The 21646-nt window shown below is 35.9% G+C and overlaps 1 protein-coding gene across 4 annotated transcripts; it reads left to right on the forward strand.

Annotated features, from left to right (window-relative positions):
• The first annotated feature begins 108 nt into the window (after nt 1-108).
• Nucleotides 109-21646, forward strand: LOC128676543 (protein argonaute-2-like). Of its 4 annotated transcripts, none has more exons than XM_053756695.2 (25): nt 109-247; nt 1903-1943; nt 2210-2376; nt 2561-2791; nt 4739-4849; nt 5484-5753; nt 6024-6197; nt 6546-6634; nt 6794-6893; nt 7608-7728; nt 7996-8135; nt 8487-8659; nt 10729-10822; nt 11010-11114; nt 11738-11868; nt 12358-12472; nt 13344-13511; nt 14326-14433; nt 15002-15121; nt 15709-15798; nt 16600-16728; nt 17268-17374; nt 18031-18124; nt 18709-18911; nt 19391-21646. In XM_053756695.2, exons 2-25 carry the CDS (start codon nt 1931-1933, stop codon nt 19485-19487), a joined length of 3150 nt encoding a protein of 1049 aa, XP_053612670.1. In that variant the 5' UTR covers nt 109-247; nt 1903-1930; the 3' UTR covers nt 19488-21646. The 4 variants fall into 4 exon arrangements, with proteins under 4 accessions (XP_053612670.1, XP_053612669.1, XP_053612672.1 ...); XM_053756694.2 differs by lacking the exon at nt 109-247 and adding an exon at nt 1270-1416; XM_053756696.1 differs by lacking the exon at nt 109-247 and adding an exon at nt 1562-1580.

The raw sequence follows: 21646 nt of genomic DNA on the forward strand, positions 1-21646 counted from the left end.
TAGCAACTAATCATTGTTGCCAGCAATAAAGAGTCAAAATAATAAAAAAAAAACTATAAAAGTTCTGTTCAAGTTACGGCTGTGCTGGTTGTGCTGTTTTCATGATTTTTATTTTAGTGTCGGTAGTGTTCGAGTCCTTAGGTCCGTGGGGCCCCGAAGCTAAATTATTTCTAAAAGACTTGTCGCCTCGTTTAATCGAGGAAGCAATAGGGGGACTCCAGAACTGACAGCTTCCTTACTCAGCGAGGTAAGTCTCACCTGGTGTCACCTGCCTATCACCTCTTGCGCCCGTACAGAGGCAGACTTGGGTGCCCTGTGGGACCAGCGGTTGGTGATGCCCGCTCCCCCCGTCAGCTTTCTGACTGGTGCGCGGAGCGGGCTTGATGGTCCGCGCCACGCTCGCGTGGCATAAGGGGCGGGTGGTTAGCATTTGTGCTTGCTGCTCGCCCAGGTCGGGGCAAGGCCAGCCGGGGGGGCGTCGCGGTGAAATGCCTAGCGACCCCGTGCCGTCCCCCATAACGACAGCGTGGAAACGCCCCAGGGGTTTAGTGGGTAGGCTGGGCCGACTAGCGGCCCAGGAGTCCCACACTCAGTGCGTAACAAGCTGTGTAAACAAAAGGGTAACTCGATGTGCTGTTGACTGTACATATAAATGAGAAAATTATTGGCTTTATATAAGGGGAATAACTGGATAGTGATGATGCAATGAATATTATTCTTGGAAATTGCTGTTTATTTTCCAGAAGGTTCAGAATTGATGATGAAATACAATAATGTTGAAATCGTGAAGTAAAGGGATGTCTGTACTTATTCCACACCACAATATTTGTCGATAGTTTAACGCTGCCTTCATTTTATTGAGATTATTATCTACAAATTCGTATTATCCATAATATTATTCTAAAAGTGATTGTTTGTTTGTCCTTCTTTCATCTTGAAGTTTTTAGTGTGACAATAATCAGAAAGCTAAAGAGTGATTGGCAATTTTTTGCTGCAGCTGGAGCTGGAAGCTGCGAACAACAGTTAGTAACAAGAATAAATTGAACAAGGTTTAGTGTAAGCATCTTTACAAAGGCAAAGAATCTCTCCTATGAAACCAAGAAATACCATACTGATACTAAGAAAATAATTTAACATGTCATATTTTCAACGTGATAATTTTATTTTTATTTTCACGTGGACAATAGCTTCTAAATTATAATTCAGTGTTATCGAATCACACTTGAAGTCGATAAACTACTATGAAATATCGAAACATCTCTTCTCTATTGTAATGTCGTGTTTGTGTGTGTTGGTTGTGTGGTGCTGTGTTTTGATTGGATTTCATCAAAACGTCATAACGAGAAGAAAAAATACAGCAATCTCGCTCGCTAAGTCGCAAGCTGAAAATTTTGTTTGAATTTATCTAAATAAATCGTGAGTATTTCACCAATATACCTATTTAAATAAATATCTAAATTGCTAGTACTACTGCCGGGTACAGTAGATCCTATTTATCTAATAACATAAGACTGATTCGTAAAATGTGCAGTGATAGTGTAATGGCCAAAGTGAAAATATTTTACTGAATACACGAATAGGTACATAACTCTTTGTTAAACTTAGATCAATTCACTATTTTGTTTACATTAAAATGCATTTGATTTCTGTTACGCAATTGCTTGCGAAACTTTATTATAAGTTCTCGTTCACACGGTTCTTACGTTGTGCTAATAATATACCTATTCGTCTTGTATCGTACAACATTGCTTGATTTTTATTTCAGCAATGCAACTTGAGACAAAACTGGATATCCCGAAGTGTTATTAAATTTGTATATTTGTTCATACTTTTGTTCTTTGTTCATAAACTTCCTATGATTATATTGTTAACCTGATTTTCTTAATTGCTGTGTTGTTTCAGCAATACACATCAAAAACAATAAGAAAATATGGGGAGAGGTGGTAAGTAAATTGTTGTATAACTATTTTTATCTTTACTAGCGGAGCCAGCAGAAATGCCAGGTGGAGACTTAGCATGGTTTTTAGCATACGTCATATGCCGTCACATTGACCACATCAACCCAGCACTTTTTAAGTTTACCCCTTCTGCCAGTACCAGACAGAAATGAAATGCATGCCTGTCCTTAGTCTTTTCCCTCCATTCCTTGTCTAATGCCATATATCATCTCATCCTTATATGCTGACATGACATGACTGATATGTTATAGGAAAAAACAGGAACAAGAAGAAACAAGAAGATGAACCCCCATCAGTTGCAGGCTTGAGTCTAAACGAGCCATCAACATCTGCTTCACAACCAGAGGCATCTGCACTAAAATCCGAGCTTGTATCTGAAAAGTCAAAAGAATCTACGCCTGGTCCGGAAACAAAACAGGTATTTCTTTTTTAATTTATGAGATTCAGTGGATGGCAACAGGGTCGCACAGAGTACTAGTTATTGTTTGGTGAGGATGAACAAAGGGCATTGGTGAGGTGCTGGTGCTTCATTCCACTCTGCTCCTCTTCACTTGAGACACTAACTTTGTTACACTATTCTACTTAACATAATTTTTGTGTAGGAGGATGATGATGAAGGTGGATTGGGTTTGGGTGTGGGCGGCGGAAGGAAGAAAAAACCAAAAAAAAAGCCGGCAGCCCAACCTGCTGCCCCTGCTTCTGCGCCGCCACGCGGAGCTCCTGCACCAGCACCGTCCACTGCACCTGTAACCCCGGCTGAGCCACACCCAACCTCGACCAGGCCTCAACTTGTGCAAAGTGCATCAGATCAGGAATTTGTTAAGCAGCCTAAGGTACTTATGTTTTTTATTATAATTTCTTCTTTTGGATTTTCGACTAGTGTCTTTGTGAGAACCAATACGACGTCACTGACAGCATTATCTGAAGCGCTATACACGTCTAATATATGAACGGTTGGTGCGGTTGGTGCAAATGTCTGTGCATATTTTGATACACTACAGAATGTCCAGACTGTTGAACCTTATTCCTAGGGCATAAGGTTCAACATTCAGGACTTCTGCAGCCGACCTTTACCTGGGCGACTGAGCTACGGTCGTTACTTGCTTTTGTTAGGAATTTTCCCAGACATGAGACTTAGCCAGATCATTTTTTGTCCTTGTAAGTGTTTCAAATTTTAATTAAAACGAAAACGTTAGTCGTTTTTGAAAATGCGAGTACAAATACATATTAATAAAAATTTGGCGCCTTTCATAGTATAGAATAGAATTATAGTTAGACCTGAGTGGCAGTACAAGGTACTGGTGTAGTGTTATAAAAAAATATTTCCAAATAAAGCTGGGTCTTCCCATCTCATAATTTCTTCCCAAAAAGCCCGGCGCAAATTGATCTACAAGTTGGGTTTGCGCCGGACTTTTTGGGAATAAAGTGGAAAAATATTGGGCGTAAACTCATCTCTACTCCCAACTTCTAATGGCGTACGTATGGGGTATACGTTGGAGTATCTTAAAAAGGTACAGTACAGAGGCCGAAGTACAGGGATTGGATTTCACTTCTCACCATCGAGTCTATTCGAAGTGATACGCAGGGAACCAATCACATTGTGGTGTGGTTGTCGTGGCGTCGATGATGAGATGTAAATTGCAAAATCGTACTACGCACATAGCTGTGAATTACAATAGCATATGAATTACAATAGTAATGTAATAACAAAAAGTAATGTAGCTTACATGCTGTATTGATTTACGAGGTTTCTTAGTGCCCGCTATTCAAATAATATTTTATTAATACACTGCCTATAGTAATTTAGATCGCCATGAACGCCTTTTCAATACTAATTCATGGGAATCTAGATAATATTTAAGCTTTTATGTATTTTTATAATATTTTGGTAAGCTTGGGCCACGTTTTTAAATCGAAACTAAAACTTTTTTCTTATCACAGAGTTGAAATTATGATATGTTGGTACAATACTTTCATTAGTTGGTACTAATGGTCGAGTAAGGTCCTTTACTATGGTTGATATCATAAAAAAGCCCGCAGAACATGCGCAGAACACAAGTATTGAAATTTATCTTAGTGGACCTTTCTCGACGCCAGCGCCCCTAGCGGTCGATTCAATTTCGTTAACTCTAATTGCATTATCGTGGTAAGCTTACATTACATGCTTACTATACATGTGAAGCTTCATCAGCCACCGCATCCAGAATCAGCCGTCGGCGAAGAAACATCATGATTTTTCTGAAAGTCCAATTGAAATGTTTTATTTATTGAATTTAGTAACTTTCAATATGAGAGCGATTCCATTTGTATCATCATTTGTTGTTAATACTAGATTACTAACTCGATTTTGCTTGCTTTACTAACCATCGCCACAAAGACACACATACTATGCGGTTAATTTTTTAAAAGAGATTTTATAAAGAGTGAATTACTTTATTCCTGTGATTAAATTTTCGTATTTAAAAGAACACTAATGATTTTTTTAAATATAATTAGCAGAATCTCTAATTTCTTTAGCATTAACATAGTATGGCCGAGGATAATGTTGCAGCCAACAATACAATTCCGATTACACTCGTTTTGGTGGGGATAGTTTGGGTATGTTAATAGGCAGAATATGCGAATAAAGAAAAAGCTGCTGAAATAAATATATAGCTATATATATAGTGTATAGCTAAATAATAATTTAAAAACAAGATGCTCCTAACTTTTTAATAACTTTTTATCATGTTCTAAGGAATAAATTATCTATCTTAATATTGATATCATGGGATTCCTAGCCTAACCCGTGGGCAAGGGGATCCGGTTTTCCTGTAAGCCAAGATGTGAGACGCGCTCCGTTAGTGTATTCTCACGATGAGCCGGGGCCACGATCCCCACCTGTATACCTGGTTAGTGCCATATATGTGTGGTGGCTTAGATAATAGCGCCATGTATGTTTAGTCGCACGCACTATATGTCTAGTGGCTTGGTAGTAGCGTAGACGCTTAGTTTTATTACAAATATCCATAATATTAAGTGGAAAAGGGTGAGCTGTCCAATGATGCTGAAGACCATGTTAAGTGGCTATGAAAAAAGAAGTAGGTACGTACACCCTGCGCTATGACGCTTGACGGCTTAGAAAGAACCGGAAATACGCTCAGATGAGAAAGAATACAATCCAATAATGAGATTTTCTTGACTATGATGTAACGTAAGTAGTTTGTGGCTTGACTTTTTTTTTGTCTAGCCTATAGGCATTATTTCTACTGAGAAAAGGACAAAAATTATGATTTTCAGATGAAGAAATCAGGATTCGGTTAGGCAAGGTCGTGGGTTCGATTCCCGCTCGAATGCCGGCAAAATTTTTTTCATCTCCATTATTTTTTATTGACAATGAAATGTGCATGTGGATGTCTAATTTTTAATTTTTTTAAATTTATATAGAGGATTTCTAACACAGTTATATTTTTGCTTATAAAAAATCCTCATGTTTTGTAAATTACTTTATTTTTATTATATAGTACATTTGTTTGTCTATTCCAGGGTCCTCCAAGTTTCCGGAGGGAGGAAACTCGACCGCCCGCTGAACAACCCCCTCCATACCAACCCCCCACCTCGCGTCACGGCCCCGCATCTCACCAACCCCATGATCAAGGTCATCGAGACGTACATCAGTCAGAGAAATACGAAAAGCCAAGTGGACCCATATGTCGATTCAAGGTGCCGAAGAAAATTGAAGGAAAATCAGTACCGTCTTTTGCGACGAGCGTTTATTGTAATTACTTGGAAATGAACTTCAAGGATTTGAACATCGTAAGTGTTATACCTATAATTATTTTAAAATTATTGCACACAAAATGTGTAGTTGTCTGAAGGTAGGGTAGTTGTATTGTGTATAATTATAGTTTTTCCCGAGCGGAGAAGGGACTGGCCGCTAGTTTTTATACAGTTGAAAAATAAAATCTGTGTTTGATAGTAATAATTTACTTATAATGACTGCTTGTACCAAATTAAATAATAAACATTTTGATACATGTTATAGTTTGGTTGTTCAGAATCCTAGTTAAAAATAATGTTTTACAGGCTCGTTACGACATATCGTTTAAACCGGAAGTAAAGAAACTTATACCGAAAGCGTTTGAAGAAGTGAAAAAGAAGCATTTCCCCAAAAGTTTGGTTGCTTTTGATCAAGTGAAAAATTGCTACACGCTCAAACCGCTGCCTGGTGTTCCTGAAACTGAACGGTTTTGTACATCGGTATGTTTTGTAATAATTATTTTTCGGTCAAAAACCGTATTCTTTTAGTTACAAGCCTACCGGGCTTGTAAAGTGTAACTTGCTATCCAAAGACCCTGTAGCAAGAAAATTATTAGGGCCCCAACTAATAATTAAAAATAATTTCTGTTCGTTGTATTTCGAATTCCACGTACTCCAGATTCGTCGTAATATAGTCGATTCCATTGTAAAACTAAAAACCTAATGAGTAGGAGAATTTTGCACTAATAGCAATTGGTAAAGTCAGAGTTCGGCTCTGAGCTTTGGGGCCAAAATAGTTTTTTGCAAAAACGTGACTTCTTATTTGATTAATTTATTTTATAATTTTAGGTCGACATCATTGATAATAATGGCAGAACAGTTAAGTTTGAGATATCCTTCAAATTCACTGGCAACGTGAGCTTGAACAGAATAAGACAGTAAGTATAGATTCGGATGTTATATAGAGTAGAATAAATAAAATGTAATATCAAAATATAACAATATGTATTTCTGCTCTTATATCAAGGAGTGAGATTAACCATTCATACGGGCTTAAAAAATATGTATTTCTTCTAAAATATATATATAACTTTAAGGTATATGACTACTGGTGGGACGTCGCTCTGCCCACCGAGTGAAGCGATCCAATGTGTCGATGTAATATTAAGGCAAGGCGCATTGGAATCTTACGTAAAGGTACGTCTTGCACTGTTAAAAAAAAGATAAAGAATATTACTTTTACCCCTTAAAGGGTAGTAAAGCTAAGAGTTGCGAAACTCGGGCTCGTTTAGCTCTATGACGGTCTTATTGTTGAAATTGAGATTACATTAATAGTTATAGGTTGCCAGCCCATCGCTTATGTGAAGTATCTCTTCATTTTTAACCCTTTCCCTCGATTGACTTTTACTCATTCTTATTGGGAGGCTCATTCTGTTTTTAATTCGCTCTTAGGCTTTTAAAATGGAATTGAGTTTCCTAAATCAATTTGTGACGTACGTACACACGACGTACGTCATCCTTCCCACTCCGCTACTCAGGTATATAACGAGCCGCTGTGTGAGAATAGGCTCAGTCGATTCAGATGTGTCGAGCGAGGTGGAACCTAGGACAGAAACACTGTTCATCGAAAGCACGTTTCGCGGCTTTTGTTACAAAAGTGAAATTTTGGCCGTTTCATGCCTGCACGGGTAATAAAACTAGATATACTCAGATTCTTACATAAACTGAGTCGACAGGGCGATCGATGAGTTGCAGCTGTCATGGCGCATTGTTCATTTTTATTTACTGCAAAAAGGTTTCCGGTACAGTAAAATTCCAAATAAGACTATGTTACATTTCACATTTCAGTGAATTCTTATTAAATTATTTTTTGTTCGTTAGTTTCATAAATAATTAAATTGTTTCTTGCAGGCGGGTCGACAGTTTTTCAAGAGGCCATCAAACCCTATTGACTTGTCCGGAGGCCTAGAGATGTGGACTGGTCTGTTCCAGTCCGCCATATTTACTTCGAAAGCGTTCATCAATATTGATGGTGACTATCTATTTATCTTACGAAAAATAGATATATAATATAGAAGAATATAATTGTTTTAGTTTCACAAAATATGGAATCGTACAATGTAACATTTATCGTATATTTCCGAAAATTCAACAACTAAATCTTTCTTTTTTGCTTCGGGTCTATTCAAATTTAATCAAAATTGGTCCAAAACTGGTGCATTGCACCCCCCTGCACGGTAGGGAAAGAAATATAGAAAAAAAGCTCATATACTACAATAAATTATTATTTTTTCAACAGTGGCTCACAAAGGGTTTCCTAAATACCAGCCGTTGATAATAACGCTGTCCAGGGATTTTCAGTTGGATCCGTCCATTGCACTGGAACAACAGAACAGACGCAACGTTGAATTGTTCCAGCAATTCCTGAAGGGACTGAGGGTATGTGTTCAAATAAATAATAATAAACGCACAATACAAGTCATATTTTCACCATTTTTATGACAATGGTAAAAATGACAGTGACAGTTGTCACTAATGAAACTAGGAAATTCCACTTTTCCGGAAGCTCGACGAGACACAATATAAGTTTAATTGTTATAACCGCCGTGCGTCCGCGCATGCTATGCACATGCCATCTTAAAGTATGAGGATAATATTTAGAAAATGTTTTGTTTACTAGTTATTAGTAGGACATTAAGCCATGATCTTCAGTAACTAAATTTCAGATTTAGTTGTTCCGAAGTTTACAAGTTAATATTATTCTTGATTAAATATATATATTATTTATAGGTTGTAGCAGCAGTAGGTGGCGACACCACCGCTCAAGGTCAAAGGCGAGAATTTGTATGCAACAGCACCGTGAAGCCGGCTACCGTTGAGAAATTCGATTTTACCGACCCCAATACTAACCGATGTGAAAGAATCACTGTCGCTGAATTCTTCATCAAGAAGAAAGGATTTAGGTAAGAAATGTTTATTATGGTTACACACTATTATAAGCTACATATATTGCCTTATCTATGTAATAATAAGCCAAAAATATAAAGCTCTTTCGAATTATTACGCGCTAACCTGTAATCATCTGCGAGAAATATGAAGGAACAATTTTGCGTTATGTAATATGTGTGGATTTTACAAAAATATTGCATTATATTTTGTTACTTAGAGAAAAGTATTTTATAATAAATATTTTACAACTTAATTAACGTCATAATAAATTGTAGCAATTAAATATGTTTAAATGATCGATAAAAAAATATTTTTGTATTTCATGCCTTTCTTTTTTTTCACCGTAGACAAACTTTGTATTTATAATCTCGTATATAGGCACTATTATCTAGCACTATTATCACGTAGGCAATATTAGCAGTTTAAAATTATATTAAATAGTTATGAGTGGAGGTTAAAAAAGCATAATTAGGGGATATAATCCCGGGCCTTGTAAAAGAGTCGGGATCCCGGATTATATTCTCTGCATAAATCATTGCTATGTTAATAAAAACAAATGTAGATTTGATTTTTTAACATTTTCTTGTCGCTTCTACGGGGCTAGGGGGTAAGTATTTGAATGTTTGATTTGAATGTGATTTCTACTGGATGATCACATTTATGTTACGTGTAGCTTGTTTATGAAATGACGAGCCCCTCTGTCGCCATTTAGGGTACAGTCGCTTTGCTTCGTCGTGCTCCGTTGCGTTGACACAGCGCGTTGTCGCATCTGCATACAATTTCTGCGTTGTTTTCCGTCTAAGAACGTCTAAACAACGGAAGACGACGAAACCATGAAGCTGCGCTCTTGCTAGTGTGCGTACTGCCATCGACTTGCAAGCTATACGGGTATATGAAAAGTTTAAAAATGAAATTATTCATTCAAATACGTTTACATGCGAAATGCACACGGTAAAAAAAACATGTTAGCAATAAAAGTACGAAATGTTACAAAATTAATAGGATTTTAGCATCTTTGTTTTAATCAAACCATAATTAACTTGTTGGACCAGATTTTTATTTATTTACCCGACACCAATTGGCAATCAGAGCAATCAATATAACATTTGCTTTTAAATAACATTTTTGACTATACTATACCCGGGTTTAAAAAAAGCTTTATACCAGTGTGGTAAAGTTGCCGAATGAAAACTGCATGATATCAGTTTCATTATGATTTTCACCACTGCTAGTAATCCTATTCAAAGCTATTTGTGACCGCTTCATACTTGCTTATTATTTTATTATTTAATTCTGCTCAATGCCACATTCGTTCTAGATTTTAAAAGTTATAATTTTAGATTGCTATTGAAGCTTATGAACTATATTTACACTAAAGAAAGCGAAGTTAGCTCTTGTAAGGTCTCAAATTCGAATTCAGTATTCAGCTTACTGCAGAAAGATGCACTTCGCAGGTTCAAAAGTGATATTGTCAAAAAGGTTTTTTAGAATTTGGCTAATATGTAATATGACGTTTTGCGAATGTTAAACGTAGATGTGTCATTTTGCGAATGTGTCATTGTGCGTCCAAACCAAAATTGTTTCGGTTCATGATAATTGGAAATAATTCATGAACAATCAGCATTTTAATTTGTAAGAGCTAGCATATGTGAAATGTCCTACTGTCCGTTTATATGTATAACGTTATTAGTGTTTGGTTCATACAATCATTTCATCCTACTATCTCATTAATATTAGAAATGCAAAAGTTTGGATCTGTATCTGTTCTCAATCAAGCAAATTCTAGCGGATGGATTTCGATGAAAGTTGATACACTGGTAGAGTGTTATCTCAAATAGTTAAAATTAAACCCAGAAATGAAAAATAACATAAATTTTTGTTGGTCAGTATAGCTGGTGGAAAGTAACATAGCAAAATGAATGCTTGTAACTTTAAAAAAATTGAAAACACTAGAAGGACCATTTAGTTTAGACTTTAATCTTTTGTAAAATTACTACTGAATCTGATTGTTAGAAAGACATCCTGTTTTGTTTTCGCAAAGAGTTATTGAATGATAATTCATTTTATATTTTTTCTCTTTAAGGCTGCGCTATCCAAATCTGAACTGTGTTTGGGTCGGCGCGAGAGACAAGTCCATATACTATCCAATGGAGTTACTTGAAGTTGCCTTCGGACAAGTAAGAACTATTAAATTATTTATTTTTTTTAATTTACAATTATATCTTTTTTGTACAAATTTTTAACGGACTTCTATAAAAAGGGGTTATTTTTTCGTGTTCAATGATTTCTCTGTCAATTGTCAGACGATTTTCACATTTTTTTTTTGTTATGATATGTGAGATTACAATAAATATAATTGTACAGGCACTGAATAGGCAGTTGAATGAAAACCAGCTTCGTACCATGGTGATGAAAGCGGCGACTCCGCCCGACCAACGCAAGAGGAAAATTGAAGAGATCATCAAAGATGTAAGTATAATTTAATCTAATCTTAATAATTATAATAATAAGACCTAGCAATCGAAATCAAAACTCAGTGGAAAGCCCAAACTGTTCACATTATACCTATAGTATTGTCTTCAACTGGCATCATACCTACATCATTGAAACATAGCTTGTATTATACACTCTCCTTGATCTAGAAGGCGAAAATACTAAATACATGCCGAATCACGCGTAAATTCCTAACTTCGTCTACCCTCACATCTACCTTCAGCATATAAAACTCTTCCCTATTACGCTTGGCTTCGGACCGCGTATGAGGCGTATAGCCTTCTGAATCTCTCCACTGTTACGAAATAAATATATAGACACGTAAATTACACTGGGCGCATTTCGATGTTTTGTTTACATGTAGATTATATCCTAGAATAGCATAAAGCGAAGTTTCTGGCAGCAGCTAGTAATTATGCTATACAGTTTGCCGAACATTACGGATTTCGTATACATTGCTGGTTTTTCATTGCGGTAAATAAAAGCTCATACAAACACGTTGCTAATGTGTACGCGTCGGCATCAGCTGTGTTCGGCGATAATGTGTAGCCATTAGTTTATGGGAAATCTGAATTTAAATTAAACACATTTTTTTTCAGATGAACTATTCAAACAATCAGTTTTTCAAAGAGTTCGGCTTGAACATTTCCAATAAGTTCTATGAAGTCGAAGCGAAGGTGTTGCGCCCCCCGGAATTAGAAATAGGGGCCGGGAAAGTTATCACGCCCAAGTTAGTATGTTTCTACACTACTCTCACTCATCTGAGGATATTCCCGTTTGCTTCTTCAGCCGTTGAGCGTAGGAGCCCAGGGTCCGCTTTCCTACATTTTCGTCTCCACTTCGCACGGTTGTCGGCATCCCCGGTTGTCAGAACATTGGCACCGTTGACGACATCAAGCCAGCACTTTATTTACCCCTTTTGCTACATCTATGTTTGTTCAATATCGATTTGTAATTAGGTAACTCTTGAATCTGAAAAACAAGATTCTTCTCAGGATTTCTTCTCAGGAGTTATCATTTCGCATCGTCAGTAACTTTTTGAGAATTATATGCAATTTAAAATTTGACATGGAAATGCCTGTAAACGTTAAATTTCTGAATGAATGCTATGTTTAGTTTTAGTTACTAAGTATTTTTTCGCAATTTTATTAATTCTGTTCCTTTTTAACTATTTGATTACACCTGGTGATAAATTTGATTAATTGATAAAACCTTTTAGGCGCGGTGAATGGCGAACTAACACTCTTCTAAGAGCCGAAGCGATGCAGAATTGGGGCATAATGGCCGTGGACATCGCCCCGAATTCGTGCGATTTCCCCACCATAAACCAGATGGTAAGTATCAAATCCATTAAAAAAAAAACAAAACATAATTTCTTGCTTGTAACATGTATGGTATGTTGATTAGTTAAGAGTACCTACAACTCTTTAATGAAAATATTGTACCTCTGCGTAAGACGTAAAGAGATGAATTAATTCAGTCGAATTGGCATGGTCTCTATAGCTCAGTGGTCAAGAGCACTGTCCCGGATAGACAGGGGCGCGGGTTCAATTCCCGCTCGATTCTAGATTTTTTTTCATCTCATTATTATTTTCAAAAATAAGTTTAAAAGCATGTGTGACATGTATAACAAATCCATTTAAACAGATGGTAAGTAGTCGTTGTGAAATCAACTTTTATGGGTGACCGTACTCAATTTTCATTGAGGGGCCTCTGATGCACAATGATGATAATTTACAAAAATTACCTCATCATCATCAGCCTACCCCTATCCCACTGTATGTGGGGTCGTTACAGCATGTCGGTCTCCTACATTTCTCCTTGTTTTATGTCAATCGATCTGTTACTTCCTTTTTAGGCATATATCCTACTAATATTATTATTAATTATATACAAGTAGTTAAAATAATTTAATAAGAATAGTATTAAGACTTCACTATCGCATAGGTTTCCTGATTAATGATAAATAAATAAATAAATAAAAATTATAAATGCGAAAGTTTGTGAGGATGTGTGTATGTATGTTTGTTACTCTTTCACACAAAATCTACTGGAGCGATTGTTATGAAATTCGGTACTCAGGTAGAATGTACCTTGGAATAAGGGTGCTTTTAGTCGGGGCGCAGCTAGTCCTTAATAAATCCTAAATAGGCAATTTACAAAAATTACCTATTTCGTTAATATTTTGCGACATTTGTAATACAGATCGTACAAGTGGCCAGGAAACTGGGGATGAATGTAGCTGAGCCGCAAGTGAGGCGCACTGACGTCACGATGCGGAATCTAGCCTTCAACTTGGACGACGCGGCCAAGAAAGGAGCCAAACTCGTCTTTGTTATCGTTGGCACGCGCTCTAGGGACTTATACCATAGAGTAAGTACACAAAATTCGATATATAGTTCGGGAGGGTTCGTTCACTGGTCGGGAGATAGAAATAAAAGCAGATGAGAAATTGAGACGCATTGACGTCATGATGAGGAATCTAACCTTTAATTTGGACGATGCGGCCAAGAGAGGAGCCAATCTCTTCTTTGTTATCGTTGGCACGTGCTCTAGACATATACCATAGAGTAAGTGATTTTGTTTTTTTTTTTTCAAAATTAGCGAAAGGTAAATTTACTCAAGCAAAATCTTCTGAACTCATTTCGATGAAATTTTATTAATCTAATTAATTGTAACTAGCGTGTTACGGTGTATATGTATGTCCTGTCAACCTGTGGCCGGTTGACTGTAAGAGATACCTATATGGAACAAGTTCTCCGTTGTACATGTACATTATTGTATTGATGTTAATTTATATACTTATTTGTCGTACAAAAATGGTACCTATTACAAACAAACAAATTTGGTAAACAACTTGGAAATAATTAATTTTTTTTTATTCAAGTCTCCTAAAGGCATCTGACATAACTTTTACGACTACTACTACTATCTATATATACTATTACTATTGTAATTTAGTTCGTATACACTAGTGAACTAAACTGTCCATCAATGTGCAGGTTTACTCAAGGATGTTTGCCTTCACCGGAAGCAAGTGGTGGTCACTGAAAACCTATACATGGGTCAGATTGGTATACAAACTCATGTGGCACGAGTAGGATTCGAATTTGGAACCTTCCAAAGTCAGATACTTGACATATCCAGTTTGAATTATAATAATAATCTCATCTGCTTTTGTTTCCAGGTGAAACAGATAGCAGAGCGCGAAGTTGGGATCCTAACGCAGTGCATCAAAGAAAACACAGCGTCTAGGCGTATCAACGAGCAAACCATACAGAATATACTTCTCAAGGTATCATTTTTTATATTTCAAATAAACACCTTTTGATAAAATTTACAATCCAGACCAATTCGATTCAACATTCGACAAGTTCGATTATCCATGCCAATTACAAATTCCCATTGGATTGATAGATTACTATGAACAGAGTGTTTCTCCATCTCCCCTTTCTTCCTCGCTATTAGTAGAGGAGCTAATTAGAGTGGTATGTCAGCCCCTGGCTTTCTATCTGTATTTCCCCACTTTAATATCACTTGAAAAGAAATCTTATTACTGTAATTTTAAGGCTGGTTTTTAATTACACTTTTTCTGTGTATATTTGTAGCAAATACGGTTACCATAACGATAACAAGAATCGTGCTGGGCCTGCAGATCACAGGCTCGCTTGCAAACTAGCTTTTGCCAGCGGGTTCACCCGCGTGAATTTCTCTGCGAAAGATTTTCATACAAACTTTCACCCCCCCCCCCCCCCCCCCCCATATTGTCAGTTGGGGGTTAATTTTCGAAAAAAACGGAACATATAGATAGACTTTCGCATTTATAATATTGTAGGTATTTATAATATAGTATTGTATCGTAGGTGAACTCGAAGCTGATGGGTATAAACCAAGCGATTCCGGATCGCGCTCTGCCGCGCTGCCTGCAGGGCGGCGGCGTCATGGTCGTCGGCGCCGACGTCACGCATCCCTCGCCCGACCAGGTCACTACTTGCAACTTGTTGCTTCACTGAATACTAGATTATACATCGAGGTCTTTAATCGAAGCGTTATGAGCGAGATGTTTAAATATTTACGATGGAAGTATACAAAGGGTTACTGGTGTCAAACGCAAAACCTCCTAAAGACTACTTGGGTACATCAAAATAAGCAACTTTTATTCTACGACTTTTCGCGATTCGTAGTTTTTTATTTATTTTCATATCTACTTTGCGATTCTACACTTTTGTCTAAAAGTCGTAGAACAAAAGATGTTAGTCTCTGTGTACCTTATGCGCCTTTGGAAAGTTATGCGTTAACCCTGTATATACCTCTACTTTTCACTTCGATTGCGAGGAAACCAATAAACATTTTGGCAAGAAAGGCAAGAAAGCAGATAAACAACAAAATCAGTCTCAAGGGGGAAGTCTGTTTAGCTTATTGTAAAATCGCAGCTGAATCTTGAACATTTTATCTGTTTGTTTTTTACTTTGATCACTGTTTCTTCGTGATGTTTCGTGTGTTTGTTGATGATATTATTTTAACCATAAACTTATTTAAAAAAGGTCTGATGTTCAAATTATATTTTCAGTCTGCTATTCCGAGTATAGCCGCGGTCACCGCTTCTATAGATCCGAAATGCTATATTTACAACATCGAGCTCAGCATACAAACACCAAAGGTAAGCAACTGTTTAATCTTACGACTAAGAATGCCTACGACCGTGCGAAGTGAAAAAGAGAAAGCAGCGTCGTGGACCCTGGGTCCCAACATTTAAGGACTGAGGAAGAAACCGGCTGCTCAGATGAGAGAGATAACGAAAGACTGCCATTAAACGTCTTTTACATCTAGGCATTCAATTTAGACTATACTCTATATTTAAATTTTAAAAGAATTTTATACAGCTTGACCACAAAGAGTAGACATTAATTAAAGTGGAACTAAAAATTTTCCATACAAAATTGTTGCCATACTTTTGCATTTTAATTCAAAAATGTGACAGCTACGAAGAATCTAGCGCCCTCATGTTTTGTCATCCCTTTATGGCCAAGTTATACTAGTAGGTCAGTATCAAAGTGTACATTACACTTCATAGTCGTATTCCTCATGGCTGAGGGTCGTGGCCATTACGTGGAATTAAACACACATAATAACTTTCTTGGCATTAGTAATGGAGTGGTTTGCCATTGCCTTCTCCCCTTCTCCATTTCACACACAAGTTAATGTAATCAACCAGTGTGCAGGTTTCCTCACGATGTTTTCCTTCACCGGATACATTACACTCGGATTGATGTAACGTCATTCTTTCCTACTGTTTTACAAGCCCATAGCCATACAAGTTGTTAACGTGGAAGTAAGGAAAACAAGTGTTTTTATCCATTGAGGCCAAAGAAAAAAAAAACTAATTTTCAAAAAACTTTGTCACAATGCCTCCCTTGTTATTTATACAATTAAACATATATTATTTATGTTTTTGTTGTAGAAAGAGATGATCGTTCAGTTCGAAGATATGATGGTGGACCATCTCAAGATGTACGCGAGGAGACTGAGGGTGCTCCCGAGGAAAATATTCGTGTTCCGCGACGGTGTATCTGAAGGACAATTTGCTGAGGTAATTTTGTTTGTCATTTATTTTATTTATTTGTTAAGGTATACACAACAGGTTACAATTAAATTGAATAAATATATAACAAAAGTTATGAGACAGACTGTGACCTAAAAACGTGTACACACAACAATTTTTCATTGTAAAATATATATCCATATACTCCATACTAATATTATAAATGCGAAAGTCTGTCTGTCACGCCTTCGCGGTTAAACCGCCGAGCAGATTTTGGTATTAGTATTGTTTATCTCATGAACTGATAATAATGAAGCTGCTGAATACGATCTCTATTACCGTAATGTCACACCGCCCCGCCATCTGGAGATCGTTGGTTTGGGCCTGACAGCTGATGGGCAACAATAATATTCCCAAATAGGACTGACGTCAGACAGGCGGCCGGTCGTAAAACCACTGCAATTTATTTGGTAAAAAATGTAGGAAAGCGGATCCTGACCTCGACGGCAAAACGCTCAGACGAGCGATACTGTATCAGTGAATAAAGAATGGCAATTGAGTTTCATGGAAAAAGTTGTTTGATTCAGGTGATGAATAGTGAATTGCAAGCAGTCCACAACGCGTATGCACGCTTGAGCAAAACTACGAAGCCTGAGGTGCTATTCCTGTTGGTGCAGAAGCGGCATCACACGAGGTATATAATATATAATATATAATATATAATATATAATATATAATATATAATATATAATATATAATATATAATATATAATATATAATATATAATATATAATATATAATATATAATATATAATATATAATATATAATATATAATATATAATATATAATATATAATATATAATATATAATATATAATATATAATATATAGTATATAATATATAATTATATTATCTTATATTAAATTCAAAACTAGTATTAATTTTACTGATTTTAAAATTATTAACATGTGCAGTGGTATATATTTGATTATCAGACTTTTTGACGAAATCCTACGGAGATTGCGTACTTACGGCATAAAAACTAAAGCAAGTAATATTAACGGTTACGGATAGTGAGTTACTAGGGCCTATTCTACTACATTTGATGAGAATTTGTGATGATTGAACAGTTGCAATAAATAATAAAACTGACAGACCATCAGCTAGGTAATCGATCAACTAGCTAGCTATAATCTGCCTGAAGTTAATTGCACAGTTAACCCTATTCAGCACTTCTAAAACACATTGCTTAACACTATCTGTTCCGACATACAGGCTGTCAGATACTTATCAGCAAGCGGCGAAATAAGCTCTTAAGCATTCAATATTTATTGTAAACTTTTTAACAGATTGTTCCAAAAGAATTGTCCAAATTACAACGTGGAGCCGGGCACTGTGGTGGATAAGGACATCGTCCATGCGAGCGAACTGGACTTTTACTTGGTATGTATTTTTTATCTGTTCGTTATAATTTTGTAGACATTTCAAACTTACGAAAAACAAAATATATATAGGTACGCGTCGAATTGAGAACCTCTTCTGTTTTTTACGTCGGTTGATATAAAATAAGATTTAATTGAAAAATGTGTGTAGGACTTTATAATTCAAGGGTAGATGACAATTTTTGGTGATTATTCGAAGGCCCTTGTTGTTTGTTATTAGAAACACCATTGAAAAAACATACTGTGATAATGACAATGCTTTCAATGATATGACAAATGGTGAAAGTTTGCGTTACGTCACGCACGATATAATAATGTTTGATATTATTATGTCAGAGAAATACCGCATAAGGTACTTATATTTTGAATGATTACCCAAAATCAATTCTTAAATGTTTAATGTCTATATGATCTAAATAAAAATGGACTGTACTCACACTGTTATTAAAAAAAAATCTTGAAAACTTCATTAAACTAATCTTAATCTCCTTTTTCCTGATAATTAGCTCAAAACGGTTATGTAACGGTATGAAGAGGGATGGTAGAGGGTAGGGTATCAGATTATATATAGGAGTTGTCCGCCAGGTGTCGCACCAGGCGATCAAGGGCACGGCGCGGCCCACGCGCTACCACGCGGTCTGCAACGACGGCAACATCCGGCACGACGAGGTGGAGCAGCTCACCTTCTACCTCTGCCATCTGTTCTCGCGCTGCTCCCGCTCCGTGTCCTACCCCACGCCCACTTACTATGCCCATTTGGCGTGTCTGCGCGCCAGATCTCTTACGCAGTGAGTTCATTTACTTACTCTTACACAGTTCTTACTGACGTGGTCCGACTGCTCCGTCCGACTAGTTGTACCATGAGTTTTTTTTTTATAATAATAATAATCATTTATTTCAGATCCCTAGCAAAGGGACAATTGTCCGACTTTAATAATAGATGGACCACAGCACCTTTTGTAGTTCCGTGATCCGATTTGACTTGGTTTGACGACATCCTTATTTTCAGGCTAACTCAATCTGTGCGATTAAAAAAAAAATGTTTTTTATGGAAACCATTTATTTTATTTGTAATACCATTGTACAACCAGAGGCCCTACGTCAACTATGATTGAAAAAAGTAACCCATGTTCTTCATGAAGGTTTCTTCTCTGTGCCGGATTTCATCAAAATGTAGTTTTTTAGTTTATTCAATACAAAAATACAAATCATTTATTTTTATTTCCTTATAATATTAGTATGGTTTGACATAAGTTTCTATTTGCAGTGGCGAGACTTTTGACAACGACGAGTTGGAGAGGAATCCGCATCGCTTGCGCGTCTTGGAAAATATATGGAACGTCAGCCCAATGTTTTTCGTCTGATGGATCTGTCTAGATATTCAGTATTCTTTTTTTAACGTTTTAATTTTAAATCATTGTGTTTTTATTTTAATTACTTAAACAATTTTATGAAATAATCGTAAATAAAAAACGAAAAAAAAAAAACAAAATCCACTAAAATACCTATTTTAATTTTATCAGTTGCTTGTATTTTACATTATAACATTAAAATGAAAAAAAAAATAAAAAAAATCTAAAATATTATAATTTTATGGGTTATATGCTTGTATATAGGTATATATTTTTTAAACTGTCCCAAAATCACCGATGTATTTTAGCAACAGCTTAAAAAATCTGTGATGTTGGATTAATTAGTCTTACATCTTTGTAAGGCTAATTAATTGTGTACTGATTGTTTTGCATTTTGTTTTTAAAAGTAAGGTTTTATTCGTAAATGTTAGGTAGGTTCCTTTTTAATGATTTATAGTGAACTATTGGATTTATGAATTATTAAAAGACTGGCAATGTTCCGGCTTCGACGCTCAATGGCTGAGGAAGCTACCGCAGGAATACTCTCAGACGAGAGAGAGAGATGCCTTTAGGCGACCTGACAGTTTTAGTAATAGGACACATTTGGTAAGATCTTATTTTGGATTCTGGCCCAATTTTATAACAGGGTTTGTAAGAAATCGTTGTAGTTTATAGATGAATGTGTAATAGGTGTAATTACTTTTGTTATGTATTATGTAGGTTATGACTGTAATAGTAAGACTTATTGCATCTAGTGTATATCCTGAATATTGATCTGTAACCATATAATAGATTAACTTTGCTACTTTTGAAAAAATATATTAACGGTATTCATTGTTGTGAAAAGAAAAAATAAATTAATTACTACGTAAATAAATGTCCAGAATAAATTATGTCTAGTCACAAATTTGAAATTTTGCACTTGGCTCACTTGCATGTCTGATCGGGTTACATGAACAGACTTATCTGGTTCGGTGTTCTCGTCGCTACAGTTGAATAAAATGACACAATTGACTTTCCAAAGTTTAAATTTCCTATCTACAGGCCGAGATATACTTTACCCAGTAAATAATCCTGCGTATCATACGCTGCAATTGTCAAGTCTGCAACTGTCTTTGTTTATTTAAAGTTGCTATTTTCATAGCAGATGATGTAGATAAAATGTTACATCTTACAGATAAAAGATTTCCAGATTTCGTATATGTAATTATATACTAGACTAAAGAAATGTATGTAATAATATAAAACTCCATTGTTTAAATTGGTTTTAAGAGCTAAATAAACTATCCTTATTCATCTTGGACTGAGACAAAAAGTAAACAAAAAAGAAACGAGAAATTTAACAAGCCAAAAATTTAAGTAAGCGACATGACTCCATAAAACAACAACATTTAACATTAACAGAAAGTAAGAACAAAATTAACAAAAGAATAACGAGAAATAATGATTATTTGTTCAAGGTTTGTTTACCTTTTGTCTCAGTCCAAGATGAATAGGGTATAGTCATTCTATTTTATCCGGCTTTCGAATATTATTTTTTAAACCTGTTCGTACGGATCTCCATTCAATTTATAAAGAACTTTTCTTTATTATCAGACTTTGAAAGAACTCATATATTTCGGCCTCTAGTCGAAGGATTTTGATTTTGTTCAAATTTTCAGTTAGGGCATTGTTGAATTAATTGACAAATCTTGAGCTTGTGAAAAACAAATGCTTGCAATATTTCCGCTCGGAAATGGTTAGTTATTAGACATAACTAGGTGTCGAGCTCTGATTTTATTATGAAATGGCTTTGATTTTTTATTTTCTTATGATTGTAATAAAAAATATAATTATTGTTAGCCATACCATGCAGTTTCGGCCTATAAAGGTCATCTAGATTCTCAAAATTCCAACTAATTAGGCCCTGCTTTACCTTTTTAATGAATGTGGCTATCACACTTTTCAAATCAAGTTAGGCAAACAAGTACACAACTTTCGCTTTGTAATGTATATTATATATATGTGTTTGGTATTGTTATTAGAATAAAAATGCTTGCGAAGGCGAGGGACTTACCAAAAATTTAACTTTTCGCTATTCATATTGAAATTTCTGTATTCAAACTAAATGAATAAATTATTCTTTGTATTCATCGACAAAAATCCCTTGTCGACGCAAGCCGAAAAACGAA

This window comes from Plodia interpunctella, chromosome 16 (genome assembly GCF_027563975.2).
Source record: "Plodia interpunctella isolate USDA-ARS_2022_Savannah chromosome 16, ilPloInte3.2, whole genome shotgun sequence".
Classification (NCBI taxonomy): domain Eukaryota; kingdom Metazoa; phylum Arthropoda; class Insecta; order Lepidoptera; family Pyralidae; genus Plodia; species Plodia interpunctella.